Below are 16,925 nucleotides of genomic sequence, written 5' to 3'. Positions count from 1 at the left end.
ACTACTATTCACCCTACAGAAGGATATAACATGATTCCCCACCCCCCAAATCAGTGTATATGTTACTCTGTTGGGAACAGAATTTTTAGCAAAAAACGGTAACTACTAATATTGAATGTGCAGCTGACCTCAGACCCAATAGAAATTAAAATTAAATGATGTATTGTAGCAGACAGTGTTCCCTTACTTATCATTAGATAATTATAGCTGTTCTACTTGCTTTAAAACTTTTCCTGATGCTTCTACTCTAAATTCATTTTTGCACCTCTGGTTAATGGATTTTGGGCTATCTGTGTAGGGACAAAAAAATTCCAAGAATACCAAACCATCTTCCTACTCAGTGACTCTGCAATGATGCATTTAATTTCCGTTTTGTGTAAAAACCATAAATTCAGGAGGTGTGGTGGCAGGGGTTCTACCATATTTTTTTTCATGTTACCACTTCTGGTAGACCTGACATGTACTCCTGTAGTCAATTAAAGTCAAGGTCAGTCCTTCCTATTTTAATTTTTAAGATGAGTATGATATGTTCCAAGCACAAAGGGTAAGCAAGTGATATAGTTATTGTGGAGTAGGAAACATTGGGGATCAATAAGGCTGTGTAGAAGACATTGTTAATGAGCCCTCAGAAAAGGATACTCTGACTTCAGAATTATGTCCCTCTAAGAGTATTTGTTTTTTGAAAACACTAAAATGCATTCTACAAGGTTTTTATCAAAATGATTATGATTCTGAATGAATACACTCTAAATCTCAAATGCACTGAAATGATGAAATAGGACATCAGAGTTTGAAAAAAAAAAAAAAAAAGCCAAGAACTTACCATCTGATACTTTGTGTTCACAGTTAAGCAAATCTTTACAGATTCGTGCTGGGTTATCTCGGGTGCCAAGAGGGTTCTTGATGCTGTGCAGTAAATTGCTAAGGTAGTTCAGGGTTTTGAATATCTCTGCACTATAGTCAATTAAAGTCACTTCGGTATTCTGGTAGCTCTGCCAAGTCATCAAAGGAATCAATCAGCAAAAAAAGCATAGGGAAGCCATCACCAGTAAGTATGTAACCCTCATGATCAACATGGACCAAGGCAGAAGAAAAATGTATCCTTGCTGTATGCAATGAGTTGGAAGAGGGGTGTAAAGAACAGTTTATATGTAAATACAGGCCTATGTGTATATTTTATTAATCTTGACCCTAAATAAGAGATTAAATTTACTCTAATGGCCTAGTTTGCAAGCTAACATAAAACTAAACAATTACTATGCCTGGTATAGTATAATGTTTTAAAGAAAATTGTACACGGAATAGAGTTTAAATGAGTAAAATGAGTAACAATGATAGATCCTATTTTAAGAGGTGGCTAGGTTTCATTTAACTATTTTCTCCTACAGTATCTAATTCCTTATTAAAAAATTCCTTAAATGTATTACATTTTTGTTTTAAATGGTTTCCTTAAAAAACATCCCATGCATATATTTCTGTTTATTAAAAAATGCCTACTTTGTTCAATCTGTTTTAAGTGCAATCTTTGAGATAAAGCCACATTTTGGACTCAGAAAAAACTTTGTTTAATTTGTATATTGAGAGTGCCAATGTAAATAAAGCCAGATATATTACCTCCATCTGTAGGGCAGTATGTGATTCAATCAAGGCTTGAATAGCAGCATTGATATCCATTTGTTTCTGTGTAAAACAAAACCACTTGAGATTAGCAGTAACATCAACACTGAGTACTCTACAGTAAGGGCTGTAAATTCTGAAAGCAGTGCTATTAAAGTATACTAGACTTATTATCTGAAGGCCGTTTGTAACTCTTACGGTTAGACAGATCTTGCAAATTTTGCCTGGATACCTGAAAGGACAATATGCTGCCTTCATCCAAATCTCAAAAGTCTCCTAATTAAAACAGGACCAAAGTCTAGAGCCCTCAAATGAAAAACTATTTGTCACTGCTACATAAAAACAGACACAAAAGTTACTCAAATGGCAGAAGAATAAAATATGACCCCCTCAGTTAATAAATTGTAAAGTGAAGAATAAATAACTGTAGTAATTTATAACAGTTACATTCTTGGAAGAAAAATATAATAAAATACTACTGTCCTGAGGTAGTCACCACATTCGTTTAATCTGATACTTTTGCGGTCTTAAAAACAATTTCTGAAGTTGGAAAATGCACCATTAGTCCCAAAAGAAATAATACAGCATGAATCCAATCTCCTCCTGTATTTAATAAAAGATATTTTTAGAGAAAGCCTCACCATAACCATTAGTAAAAGTCTTTTTTGTATTTTATTTTTTAAAAAGCTTGGAAACTAAGAAGCATGAGTTGGGAGAAAGTTCTGTGAAATGGCATCTGTGTCAACAAATCAAGCAATCTAATTTCTTTCAGAATAATTGTGTTGCTAAGATATCTTTTTACTTGGAAGGCCATACAATAAAAACTGTTTTCAACAGATCTCTCCTAACTCATGACTTGTTATTTGAAAAACTATTTAAAATGATGGGACAATCAGTAAAATGCACTCTTCCTTGCCTCAACATGTGGTTTTCATATTGGAAAATAATTGAATCATTCTGTATATATATATTGGCAAACACTGTGATACATATTGAGGACAAAACAGTAAGCTCAAAGAAAACTGCCCTTGTGAAGCTGAAGTTTAAGGGAGACAAAGGCACTAGTCAAATCCTAAAACTACATAATTAACAAATTGTGATATGTGCTAATGAAAGAAAAAATGTTCTTGGACTCATTAAAGAGACTAGGGGTTTTAGTGAAATCTGGAGAAGAGTTTTGGAAGGAATAGGTCAGGGAAGTTTTCTCTGAGATAGTGACATTTGATTTGAGATCTGAAGACTAAATAAGAATTGTGAAGAGAGTGGGTGCGAGAGCTTTCCAGGCAGAGTAATAGCCTTGCACAAAAGCTATCAGATGGAGAAGCGTGGTCTATTCACAAAACAGAAAGGATCAGCCTTTCTGGTTCTGTGCAGAGTAATTCCGACCATCATGCCTGAGTGGATGAGCAGATTTGGGGCATGGGTCACATAAAAATATTGGCACTAAACATGGGCAACTGAATTAAATACTGAATAGTAGCCACCTTTATATTTTCCAGTTGGTTTGTGATTAAGACTTTGATCTTAGAAAAACTAGCGTAAGCAATTCTCAAACTCTTCAGTTCAAGACCTTTTTGCCCTTTTAAATATTATTAAGGGCCTTAAAGAACTTTTATTCAGATGAGTTATAACTTTTGGTTTTTATCACAGTAGAAATTCAAACACAAATTTTATTTTTAAAGATTTTATTTATTTATTTGACAGAGAGAGAGATCACAAGTAGGCAGAGAGGCAGACATAGAGAGGAGGAAGCAGGCTCCCCACTGAGGGGAGAGCCCAATGCGGGGCTCGATCCCAGGACCCTGGGATCATGACCTGATCCGAAGGCAGAGGCTTTAATCCACTGAGCCACCCAGGCGCCCCAAAACACAAATTTTAAAACTATTTGTGTTAACTGCTTTAAAATAACCCATATGTTAATGTAAATATTTTAATGAAAAATAACTGTATTTTCCAAAAACAAAAAAGTGTGAAAAGAATGGCACTGTTTTACACATTTGTACGTATCTTTAATGTCTGGATTGATAGAAGATAGCTAAACTGTCATATTTCTTTCAGTATTCAGTCTGTTATGATATGTTATTTTAGTTGAAATGTGTGAAGAAAATCTGGTCTTAAAGAGATACACAGTTGGAAATAGAATTCTTTTATTTTATTTTATGAAAAGATTTTATATTTTTTGAGAGAGAGCATGACCTGGTGAATAGGGGGATGGGTAGAAGACGAGGGAGAGGAACTAGCAGATACCCAAGATGGCACATTCCACCACCTTGAGAAGAAATAGGATTCTTTTAGTAGCCTTTTCAGATAATTGTGGATATTCTTCTTTCATAGCAAAACTTGATAAATGATAGTTTCTTAAGGGTTAGTTGAAATGTGAAATGTGAAATCAAATCTATGAACTTTTTGTGCTTTTTATATTAAAATCTATTGGTCTATCTTAAACTGTGGAAGAATCTTCTATGCATCCATGATTTTGTTAACAACATGCATCGCTTATCTAAAAAATATTGATTTATGGAGTTATGCAGCTCTTCTAAATTTGGGTACATTTCATTATTAATACCACACAATTATATTTGTTAACATCATCGCCAATCTCATGAGAAAAATATAAGTACTGGACAGCTATCGAACAGAGTTGTAGATACAAGTTTTCCCAAATTTTTATTTTTGCTTGAAAGTTTAAGACTTATCACTGGGATCAACTTCTGTCAGTAGTTTTGTTGACATGACAGGTTCACTTAATTCATGTTTAAGGAAATATCTGCCAAATACTCATGTCTGTATAACACTGTTAGTCTGTCACATAAATATGGTGTTCTATGAAAAGAGCAGCTAGTTCAGTTCCTAACCGAAACAATTGCACAAATGCTTTTATTTGAGGCAAACACTATACTTCAGTATGCAGCAGAAGTGTTCTTCTATATGTTCTTCTATTTCATCACACAGATTATTAAAATCTATATACTCAACACTGGAGTATTTAGGAGACAGAAAAAACAGCGGAGTAATGACCTCCCAGAATTTTCTCTCCTATAAAAGCAATGAGAAAACATGAAAAAATGTCAGGATGAAGTTTTCTAGGATTATGGAAATTAACAAAATGCTTGCAGCAATGTGAGGAACATTTATTTAAGAAAAATAGCTGAATCTTGGGAAGGGCAATGAGCTTCATGTAATTTAGTTTGCCCTACTCCCATGTCTTCCTTTCTTTCTTCCTTTTTTCCCATGTCCTCTTTTTCAGTTCTGTAGTAGCTAAAAAACAACAGCACATAATTACAGGAAAAATAAGAAGTCACAGCCACAGGGGTAACAGGATGGAGTCGGAGTTGCTTCAGAGTCATTTCCAGTGAATTACCATTATCTGACTTGTCTGGTGGCTCCCTGGAAGACACTACTTGCAAAGCTGTCTTTATTTTATCTGACTCACAGCTCATCCAATACAAAACACCTTTTCCCTGGGAGCATTTTTCTAAAACATTTAGAGGGAATTAAATTTGTGGCTGTCTGGAGCATTGGAAAACAGTTGGGCAAACAATAAGCTAACAAAAAGCTTACAAGAAAAAGGTAGGGAATAAGATGTCCACAGAGACTCTGAAAAGCTTTGACATATTTCTGGAAATCTAGAAGTCCATGTGCATATGCAGGGTTCTACACATGCTTAGAGTGTTTCTAGAAGGCCCTAAGTTCTCTCCTCTGGCTTTCAGTCTCTGAAATCAGGAAGTTAAAGCTAAGTTTTAGTGTTCAATTGGCTGAACAATGAAGGGGTGCTCCAATATACACAGAGACATTTGGTAAAAACTGGGAGATTTACTGATTCTGCCATTTAAGGAAATCTCATTCCAATTGTTAGTTGGCCACTAAGGTAGTTGAGTAGACTTTAATGGTCACACATGTTGAAGAATACAGACTTTATAGTATTCAGCAAAGTCACTAAACAAATAGCAACAAAAATAAACTTATTTTATTTCTAGAAATGCCACATTACATTATTTACAATGTACAATTTTCAACCACCACCACAACAAAGACATGCAAATAAACATTAAAGTAAGACCATAAGCAAGCAAAAATGCAGTCAATAGACAGAAACTGCTCCTGAGGGAGCCCAAATGTTGTATTTAGTAGACAAAGATGTTTATCACTTATTTTAGATATGTTAAAAAAACTAAAGGAAACTACTTCTATAGAACTAAAGGAAAATATGAAAAAAGACCTCTCACAAATAAAGAATATCAATTGAAAAAAAATAGAAATTATGGAAAAGAACCAAATAGAAATTCTGCAGTTGGAAGGTACAAACAATGAAATGAAAATTTACTAGAGAGGCTCAACAGTAGATTCCAGTAACAGAAGAATCAATGAACCTGAAGACAGGTATATTGAGATTTTCAAGTCAGAAGAATATAAAGATAAAAGATGAGAAAAATAAAAAGAGGCTCTGAAACTTAAGGAACACCAACAAGAATACTAACACACACATAATGAGAATTTCAGAAATGGAGAAGAGAGAAAAGGGGGCAGAAAGAACATTTCAAGAAATAATGGCTGTAAGACAGTGATGAAAGAAATTAAACAAGAAGATACAAATAAAAGGAAAGATATTCCATCCTTGGATTAAAAGAATTAATATTGTTAAAATGTCCATACTACTCAACATAATCAACAGAGTCATGCAATCCCTTATCAAAATTCTAATGGCACTTTTCACAGAAATTGAACAAACAATTCGAAAATTTTCATGGAATTACAAAAGACCTTGGCTAGCCAAAGCAATCTTGAAAAAGAAGAGCTGGAGGTATCAGGCTCCCTAATTTCAAACTTATTAAAATCTATAGTAATCAAAACAGTATAATATTGCCATTAAAGCTGCACAAAGACCAATGGAACAGAATAGAGAATCCAGAAATAAATCCATGCATATGTGACCAATTGATTTACAACACAGGAGCCAAAAATATACAATGGGGAAGGGACAGTCTCTTCAATAAATGGTATTGGGAAAACAGGACAGCTGCACGCAATAGGATGAAACTGGACAACTACCTTACCCATACGCAAACATTAACTCAAAATGGATAAAGACTTGAAGAAAACACAGGTGGTAAGCTTCTTGATATCAGTTTCAGTGATAATTTCTTTTTGGATTTGACAACAAAAGCAAAGGTAATGAAGGCCAATATAAACAAGTGAGACTACATCAAACTGAAAAGCTTCTGCACAGCAAAAGAAACAATCAGCAAAATGAGAAGGCAACCTACTGAATGGGAGAAAATATTTGCAAATCATATAATCTGAAAAGGGGTTAATATCCAAAATATATAGAGAATTCATACAACTCAATGGCAAAAACAAAAAATAAAACAAAACAATTAAAAATTGGGCAGAAGATCTGAATTGACATTTTTTCCAAAGAAGACATACAAATGGCCAATAGGTTTATGAAAAGGTGCTTAACATCACTACTCATCAGGGAAATGCAAATCAAAACCACAATGAGCTATTACTTCACAACTGTTAGAATGGCTATTATCAAAAGAAGAAATAACAAGTGTTGGAGAAGATGTAGAGAAAAGGAGGCTCTTGTACAGCGTTGTTGGAAATGTGAATTGGTATAGCCATTGTGAAAAACAACATAGAGATTCCTCAAAAAATTAATAGAATTACTAAATGACCCAGCTAGTCCAATTCTGGGTATGTATCTGAAGAATACAAAAATGCTAATTTGAAGACATATATGATTCCTATATTCACTGCAGCATTATTTACAATAGACAAGAAATGGAAGGAACCTAAACCACCTGAAACTATTACAATGTTATCAATTATACCGCAATTAAAAAAAAAAAGGAATAGCTGAACATTTGATGAGAGACATTAACCTACAAATCCAAGAAGCTCAGTGAACTCCCCAGACACATCATAATCAAACTGTTGAAAGCAAAGGAAACCAGAGAATCTTGAGAGCAGAAAGAGAGAAGACTCATTAGACCCAAGAGATCTTCAATGAGATTCACAGCTAAATTTCCATAAAATATCATAAAGGCAAGAAGGCAGTAGGATGACACAGAGTGCTGAAAGTAAAAGACTGTCAACCAAGAATTCTATATCCAACAAAACTATCCTTTGAAAATGAAGGAAAAATTAAGACATTCCTAGATAAACAAAAACTAAGAGAATTTATCATTAGCAAACCTTCCCTAGAAAGATAAAAAAGGGAATCCTGGCTCTTTCCACAGTTTGGCGATTGTGGCCTTTGCTGCTATGAACACTGAGGTACATAAGAGCCAAGATGCCCTACATAGACGAACAGATAAAGAAGATACGGTCCATATATACAATGGAATATTACACCTCCATCAAAAAGGATGAATACCCAACTTTTGTATCAACATGGATGGGACTGGAGGAGATTATGCTGAGTGAAATAAGTCAAGCAGAGAAAGTCAATTATCATATGGTTTCACTTACTTGTGAAGCATAAGGAATAACACGGATGACATTAGGAGAAAGAAAGGAAAAGTGAATTGGGGAAAATTGGAGGGGGAGACGAAGCATGAGAAAATGTGGACTCTGAGAAACAAAATGAGGGTTTTGGAGGGGAGGGGAGTTGGGGGAGGGTGAGCCTGGTGGTGGGTATTAAGGAGGGCACGTATTGCATAGAGCACTGTGTGTGGTGCATTAACAATGAATCCTGGAACACTGAAAAAATAAAATTAAATTAAAAAAAAGATAATAAAGGGAATCCTTTAAACTGAAATTAAAGTATATTAGGTAGAAACTTGAAACCCGATAAAGAAATAAAAAGCACTGCTAACCATAGCTATAAAGACAAATATAAAAGAGAATATAGATTCCAAATAGCCAAAATAATTCTTAAAAAGAAGAACAGAATTGAAGGCTTCAAACTTCAATTTCAAGATTTACTACATAGCTACAGTAATCAAAACAGTATGGTACTATAATAAAGGTAGACATAGACCAATTGAGTAGGATATAGTCCAGAAGTAGACTCTCACAGATATAGTCAAATGATTTTTGACCAAGGTGTCAAGACTCTTCAATTGGGAAAGAACAGTCTTCAACAAATAGTGCTTGGAAAATCTGATATCCACATGCAAAAAACAAATGTAGACACTTACCTCACATTATACACCAAAATAAACTCAAATAAATCACAGACTTAAATATAAGGACTAAACCTATAAACCTCTTAGATAAAAATAGTGGAAAAACTTCATTACATTGGCTTTGGTAATGGTTTCTTGGATATGACAGTAAAAGCAAGGCAAGAAAATACAGACAAATTAGACTACATCAGAACTAAAAACTGTGCAAAGGACACAACTGACAGAGTGAAAAGGCAACCTATGGAATGGGAGGAAATATTTATGTCATATATTGGATAAGGGGTTACTATCCACAATATATAATGAACTCCTACAATCTAAGAACAACAAACAAGCAACCCAATTCAAAAATGGACAAAGGACTTGAATAGACATTTTCCCAAAGAAGCTATATAACTCAATGAACACATGAAAAGATGTTCAACCTCACTAATCATTAAGGAAATGCAAATCAAAACCACAAGTAGATACCACTTCACACTCATTAGGATGGATGTTATAAAAAACAAACAAACAAGCAAACAAACAAACTAGAATATAAAAAGCGTTGGTGGGGATGTGGAGAAATTGGAACCCTGTGCAGTGCTGGTGGGAATGCGTAAGTGTGCAGCTACTATAAAAAACAGTATAGCAGTGCCTCAAAAAATAAAACATAGACTCACTATATGCTCCAGCAATGCACTTCTGGGTATGTACCAAAATGAATTGAAAGGAAACACTCAAACAGATATCTATACACCTACGTTCATAGCAGCATTATTCACAATATCCAAAAAATGGAAGCAACTCAAATGTCCACTTAGATATACCAGATGTGGTATATATAAATACAATGGAATATTATTCAGCCTTAACAAGGAAAGAAATTCTAACACACACTGCAATGTGTATGAATCTTGAAGACATTATGCTAAGTGAAATAAGCCAGTCATAAAAGGACAAATACTGTATGACTGTCACATACATGATGTTCCTGGAGTAGTCAAATTAATAGAGACAGAAAGTGGAATGGTAGTTGCCAGGTACTGGGGAAGGGAGGGATGGGAAATAACTGTTTAATGGGCACAGAGCTTCAGTTTTGAAAGAGCAAATAAGTTTTGGGGATGGATGGTGGAGATGGTTGCACAACATGTGAAGATACTTAATGCCACTGAACTGGATGCTTAAAATGGTTAAAATGATAAATTTATGTATATTTTACCAAAATTAATAACAATAATAAATAAGTAAATATGTTCATTATCCCTTACACTTAACTATCCCACTGTTGGGAATTAGTCCTATGGATATTCTGCAAAAAAGATAAGCAAAGGGACTGGGCATTGGTACTGTTTGTAATAGTAAAAGATGAGAAACAACTTTAACACCCATCAACAGAGGTCTTAGATGAATATTCTTAAGTAAAATGACTATTTTTTAAATTTTCTGTGAATGGGTGGCAGTGAAGAATACAATGACTTTTAGCAGATTAATAGTATAGAGTATGTTACTTAATGCATAGTAAGGTACCAGCAATTTTAAATGTCAGCTCAATGAAAAAGGCTCCCCCCACCAATAAGCATTAGAAAGAAATGTTGTAACAATTGGTCACTCATAAATTTTCTTGGCAATACACATATTTGTATAATTCCCAATGAAGTCCCAAAGCCTAGGTCATGCCTAGGTCATGCCTGGCACATAGTAGGCATTCAATGTTTTCTCAAGGATAGTCTTCCCCTGGACAGGCTCACGGAAACTATTAAGAGGATTTGCTGGGGGAAGTCATTCAGCAACATCTAAGTGCCCACATCTGAGTGTAAAACTCTCATTAGGTGCAGTGAAGGAATGTAAAAGCAGAAGCTCCCTCCATGTGCTCTTGTTAGAGAAAACGTGTTCTCACATGTAAATCACTTAAAGTTTATAAAAATATGCACATAAAATAGAATATAAAGAATAAGAAGTAATCAGGTTGTTGGCACTGAGAGGAATTAGAATTCATTATACTTTGGGGGAATGAAATCTTCATAATTCTCTCCCAACTTATTTGAATAAAATGTAGAGTTAGTCTGAGCACTCTAGTATTTTGAGGAGCAGTATAAATTTTAAAAGGTTTCTGAAGTCTTAAGATCACTGGATCTTAACTCAGGGGCACCTGGGTGGCTCAGTGGGTTAAAGCCTCTGCCTTCAGCTCAGGTCATGATCCCAGGGTCCTGGGATAGAGCCCCACATCGGGCTCTCTGCTCTGCGGGGATCCTGCTTCCCCCTCTCTCTCTGCCTGCCTCTCTGCCTACTTCTGATATTTGTCTGTCCAATAAATAAGTAAAATCTTAAAAAAAAGGAAAAAAAAAGATCACTGGATAGGGTAAACTTTATGGGATAAGAACTGATTTCAGGTCATGCCCCACTCCACAGTGGAAGTAACTTCTTGTCCTAGGGAACCAGGCCATCCCAGCAGCTGCAGCCTCTGTATTCACCAATCCAGGTTTCACAGCTGACCCACTAATTGGAGGAAATCAGTTGAATACTCCTTATCTCATTTAATTATTTTTAATGATTACTGTTTCCACCCCCCACACCAACACACATATTCCTCTTGTTCTTCCCTCCTCCCCACCAATCATTTTTGGTTAACTTTAACGTCCTGTTGAAGATTTGTTAGTTTCTAAATATTCTACCATGTGCACTGAAGTCTGGCCATTGCTGTGATAATAACCTCAAACTCAAAAACACCATCAGTATATATTCCTCTTCCTGAAATACTTTTGAGCTATTCTTCTTTAGAAACTTGGGTACATCTTTACTTTCATAGGTCTTTAAAAAAAGGGGAGTTAAACTGGATTTGAGGTTTTTAAACTTATCTTGACCCATAGCAAGAAATATAATTTTACTTCATGATAAGATTCACACAACAATACATACATGGAACTGAATAGTTTTACAAAACCATATTTACTCTTACTAGGACTGATATATGAATTTTGCTTAATTTTTTTGCCTTTTTTTATTGAGATAAAACTCACATAACATAAAATCTACCATTTTAACCATTTTTAAAGCATACAATTCAGTTGCTTTTAGTAATTCACTATGTTGTGTAGCCATTACCACTACTTAATGTTGGAACATTTCCATCATCTCTAAAAGAAACCTTGTACCCATCAAACAGTCACTTCCCATATTTTTTCTATTCTATTTCATTTCATTTCATTTCAAAAGAATTCTGAATAAGACTCACTAAACTGTTCCAATCCATGAGTACGGAATGTTTTTCCATCTCTTTGTCTCTTCCTCAATTCCTTTCATAAGTGTTCTTTAATTTCTAGAGCATAGATCCTTTACTTCTTTGGCTAGGTTTATTCCTATGTATCTTATGGTTTTTGGAGCTATTGTAAATGGAACTGATTCCTTAATTTCTCTTTCTTTAGTTACATTGTTCGTGTATAGAAATGCAACTGATTTCTGTGCATTGATTTCATATCCTGCCAAGTTGCTGAATTGCTGTATGAGTTCTACTAACTTGGGGGTGGAATCTTTTGGGTTTTCCACATGAAGTATCATGTCATCTCTGAAGAGAGAGAGTTTGACTTCTTCTTTGCCAGTTTGAATGCCTTTTATTTCTCTTTGTTTTCTGACTGCTGAGGCTAGGACTTCTAGCACTATGTTGAACAATAATGGTGAGAGTGGGCATCCTTGTTGTGTTCCTGACCTTAAGGGAAAAGCTCTCCGTTTTTCCCCATTGAAAATAATATTTGCTGTGGGCTTTTCATAGATGGCTTTTATGATATTGAGGTATGTTCCCTTGATCCCTATAGTTTGGAGAGTTTTAATCAGGAAAAGATGCTGTATTTTGTCAAATGCTTTTTTTTTTTTTTTTAAAGATTTTTTATTTATTGATTTGACAGAGAGAGATCACAAGTAGACAGAGAGGCAGGCAGAGAGAGAGAGAGAGAGAGAGGGAAGCAGGCTCTCTGCTGAGCAGAGAGCCCGATGCGGGACTCGATCCCAGGACCCTGAGATCATGACCTGAGCCGAAGGCAGCGGCTTAACCCACTGAGCCACCCAGGCGCCCCGCTTTTTTTTTTTTTTTAAAGACTCAATAAACTGGCCTAAGGAATCACTAACTAATGAGTCACAAGTCAGTCTCAAATAATTGCTAGATAAATTACTAAGAGACTGTGTTTCTCTAATTCTATGATCCTATGATCCTATTCCATTCTAGACATTATTTCCCTCCAAGTGAAATATTTTATCTTGGAGGATTCCCACTGAAATTTTCCAAGAGATGCAACTTGTTATTTGGACTCATTTATTCATTCACTCAACAGACACTTATTAATGGCTTAAATGGAAGAGAAATAAAAAAAAATAGCTTCCACCTTTATAGAGTTTATAATCGCATAATGGAAAGATACTGGCATGAAAATAATTACCAATATGAAGGGGAAGTGATCGGTTCTACCTTTCAGTGTGATGAGAAGGAATTAAGAAGAATTTCAAAGAAGGTATGACCATAGTTGACCTTAGGAAAAACATATAGGTATTTTTTCACTGACTTTTAGACTTCTGCTCTAGAAGTCTTCTTCTCAGGGTTACACTGCCACTTCCTACAATAGACTGTGCAAATCCCAGAAAGATATTATAAGGAACCAGCTTTCATAATGACCAAGAAGGAAGACAAAAGAAAAGAAGGAAATAAAGAAACTAAAATTTATTAAATTTATCTATAATGTGATAAGCACATATATTTTCTTATTTAATCCTCCTAATAACACCTTAAAGTATATATTCTTTTTTTTTATTTAAAGATTTTATTCATTCATTTGACACAGAGAGAGAGAGAGATCACAAGTAGGCAGAGCAGCACTCCAGTATATATTCTTATCCATATTTTGTTCAGGGCAAAATCTCTCACGTTACTTCATTTGGCTGTATAGGAACACATGCAAATATTTTCCAAGTGAGACGGGGCTATGGTGCCACAAAGTTTGGTATTTCAATGTGAAAAATTTCACTAAACATCTCTAATTTGTCAGTGGTCTTTTAGGACTTACATCAAAGTCATTATAAAATGAGAAGAAAACTGATGAAGGTACTTGTAATCCATGCTTTGTGGAGAGCCGGGGGTGGCGAGGAAGACCACAGTAGAGAATAATTTAAGATTAAAGAAAGGCATTCCTGGGGCGCCTGGGTGGCTCAGTGGGTTAAAGCCTCTGCCTTCAGCTCAATTCATGATCCCAGGGTCCTGGGACGAGCCCTGCATTGGGCTCTCTGCTTAGTAGGGAGCCTGCTTCCCTTCCTCTCTGCCTACTGTCTGTCAAATAAATAAATAAAATCTTAAAAAAAAAAAAAGGCATTCCTATTGATGTTCATGCCAGGGAAGGTTTCAGTCCCCCAGTCAGATGGCCAAAAATGGGCAGTAATTTTTAAAAATCATGGAGAATGAATCTCCTGTTTCCAAGGAGATAATCTTACTATAGCATCTTGCTTGAAAGTTATTCTTTGCCCTGATGAAAAGCTGAGAGAAATGAAGAGTTCCTGGCCTGTTCAGAATAGACCACAGTGATCCGCCAACTAGAACTGTCAAAAGATCCAAACGACATCAGAGCAGCATGTGGAAATAAGTAAGGCTAGAAAGCACAGGACTAGGCATTGTTTGGGATAACGTTAGGTGGACCTTATTTAGCAGGAAATCTGAACAAGGATCACTGTATTTGACCAGGCTGCTGTAGGAGTGGGCATCGGTGAAGGTTGGGGATGGAGGAAACCTCTTGGAGGAAGCAGGAAGACAAATAGATTATTGAGTAGGAGAGTGAATGCAGAGCATCTGGGAAACCAAACTTGGAACTTTAGAGTCCAGGAGATAACAGTTAATAAGGAGGCAACAGAAGCATTGCTTCAAAGATAGGAGTAGAGAGCTCTGGGTTGTCATAGATAACAAGCAAGTACAGAAGTCTGAGGGCTTCTATAGCCACCAGTAACTGAGAAGAATTCATATAAAGCCTAAGAAGTAGATTAGTGGTTGGTAGAAAAAGAACATTTTAAAAAGGAGAGCCAGAACTCAGAAGTAGGGAAAAATGGAAGGAGTTAGTATTTTATTGAGCACTTATGCCAGGCACTGTGCTGTGTGCTTTACATCTTATATAAAACTCATGGGACACCTGGGTGGCTCAGTCAGTTAAGCATCCAACTCTTGATTTTAGCTCAGGTCATGATCCCATGGTCATGGAATTGAGCTCTGGGTCAGGCTCTGTGCTCAGTGGGGAGTCGGCTTGCGATTCTCTGTCTTCCTCTGCCCCCACACCCACTCTTTCTCTCAAATAAATAAATCTTAAAAAAAATAAAATAAAATAAAACTCAAATCCACCCAAGAAAGTAAGAGACCATCCCTATTTTGTAAACAACAAATCTGGGGTTTAGATTTTGTTTTTATGGCTGGGAAGACTCTATATCAGATTAGCAAAAAGACCAGAGGTAGGGAGGAGAAACACTTTTTAACAGGGAGTTAGAAGAAGCTTTGAAAAGCTTTAATATAATATACTAAGATAAAGTAAACAAAACCAAGAAAACTTACCCTTGGGCCTGGTGCTCCAGGTGGACCCTATAACATGACAAATTAAAAAAGGATTTTTCAGTAGGGATCTTAAACCAAGCAAGGCATATAAGCATCAACAGTAAACAGATATAAATGTAAATACACTCACTGGAGGTCCTGGTTGACCTCGTGGCCCTTGGGGACCCTAGAAGAAATGGAGACAAAGCACAATACAAGTATCTTATGCTTTTGGTTTGATATAAACACAAGACAACTAAGATTCAACCTCTATCATTGCCTTTCATGTGAGGCAGGTCATAAGATTCAAAGTTGTTTTACTGTTTTGAAGTCATACCCTCTTCGTACTCAACTATCATACACATTCATGAACAAGCTGGATATTTACTTTCATGTTTTATTGATATTACTAGAAACTGAATTTATTCGTTTTAACAAATAATTATAAATACAACATTTAAAAATGTTAATACTGTCTAAGTATGTTTTTCTTGTTATTCCTAGCCTCCACCTTATCAGCAAAGATGAAACTTTAGTGTTCTTAGACACCTCCTTTTCCTTCAACATCCACCTATAATTTGGTTACCCAACACTGTTGAATTGACCTCCAAATCTCTCCAAAATACTACTTCTCCATCTTCACAGTGACTTAGTTTAATGTTAATCATGAGCTATAGACTGAATGTTTGTGTCATCCCCATTAACATATTAAAGCCCCAATCTCCAATGTGATGGCATTTGGAGGTGGGGTCTTTGGGAGGTAAACAGATCATGTGGAGCCCTTATGAATGGTAATGACTTAGAGAAATTATCTCTTTACCATATTAGGATACAACAAGAAGGCAGCTATCTGCAAACCAGGAAGAAGACCCTCACTTGACATCGAACCTATCAACATCTTGATCTTAGACTTCAGAGCCTCTAGAACTCAGAGAAATAATATTTGCTGTTTAAGCCACCAGTCTATGGCAATTTGTTGTAGCAGCCCTAGCTAAGGCATCACATGTTGCTTGTACTCCTAATCTGAGGTCCTGACTTTATTCTCTCTACTATGTTTTAATTATATTTATAAAATGGAACTCTCATTAGGTCATTATTTAGTTAATACTATGCAATGGCTCTTTATTGTCTAGAAATTATAAACTTCCTAACAGTAATAGCTACGATTTACTGAGAACTTACTACATGCTTAGTCGTGTGCTCACTTTCTGAGAACTATATGCTAAGTTGTGTGCTGTATTTCAGTTAAGAGAATGGCAATCAGCAAATACAGGACAGAGCTAGGATAAAACTGAAGTCAATTGGATAAAAAATATGTTCTTAATCAACGTACATCCCTGCCTCCTCTTCAAGATCTGGGCCTCACCTCTGCTTATTCGCCCAAACACACCTACACTCCATATATAAGCAACTACTTGTGGATCTCTGAATCTTCAAAGTTCATTCACACATAGCTTTCTCTTGCATGTGCTATTTCCTTGACCAGGAATGCTCTTCCTTACCTTCTCCATCTGTTTAACTCTAATCCCTCTTCCAGAGTTAAAACTCTATACCTACCTTGCTCACCCCTCCCCCGCCATCTCTCTCCTGCTCAACAAACCACTTCTGCATTCCCTAGTACATAACATGGTGGAAAATCCTTAGGA

At 35.8% G+C, this 16,925-nt stretch overlaps 1 protein-coding gene across 1 annotated transcript in view; it reads right to left on the bottom strand.

Annotated features, from left to right (window-relative positions):
- Positions 1-819: 819 nt before the first annotated feature.
- The window catches only part of LOC116863145 (collagen alpha-1(XXIV) chain-like), a gene marked incomplete at both ends in the record, with an annotated part of 33,919 nt that continues 17,813 nt past the window's right edge, over positions 820-16,925 (bottom strand). The window contains 4 exons of the mRNA XM_032850638.1: positions 820-992; positions 1,615-1,680; positions 15,301-15,327; positions 15,431-15,466. Of these exons, the coding sequence (XP_032706529.1) occupies positions 820-992; positions 1,615-1,680; positions 15,301-15,327; positions 15,431-15,466 (302 nt within the window). The remainder of the gene's footprint in view (positions 993-1,614; positions 1,681-15,300; positions 15,328-15,430; positions 15,467-16,925) is intronic.

This window comes from Lontra canadensis, unplaced genomic scaffold, assembly GCF_010015895.1.
Source record: "Lontra canadensis isolate GAN:19392208 unplaced genomic scaffold, GSC_riverotter_1.0 scaffold607, whole genome shotgun sequence".
NCBI lineage: Eukaryota > Metazoa > Chordata > Mammalia > Carnivora > Mustelidae > Lontra > Lontra canadensis.
This window is presented reverse-complemented; position numbering and strand designations above follow the sequence as displayed.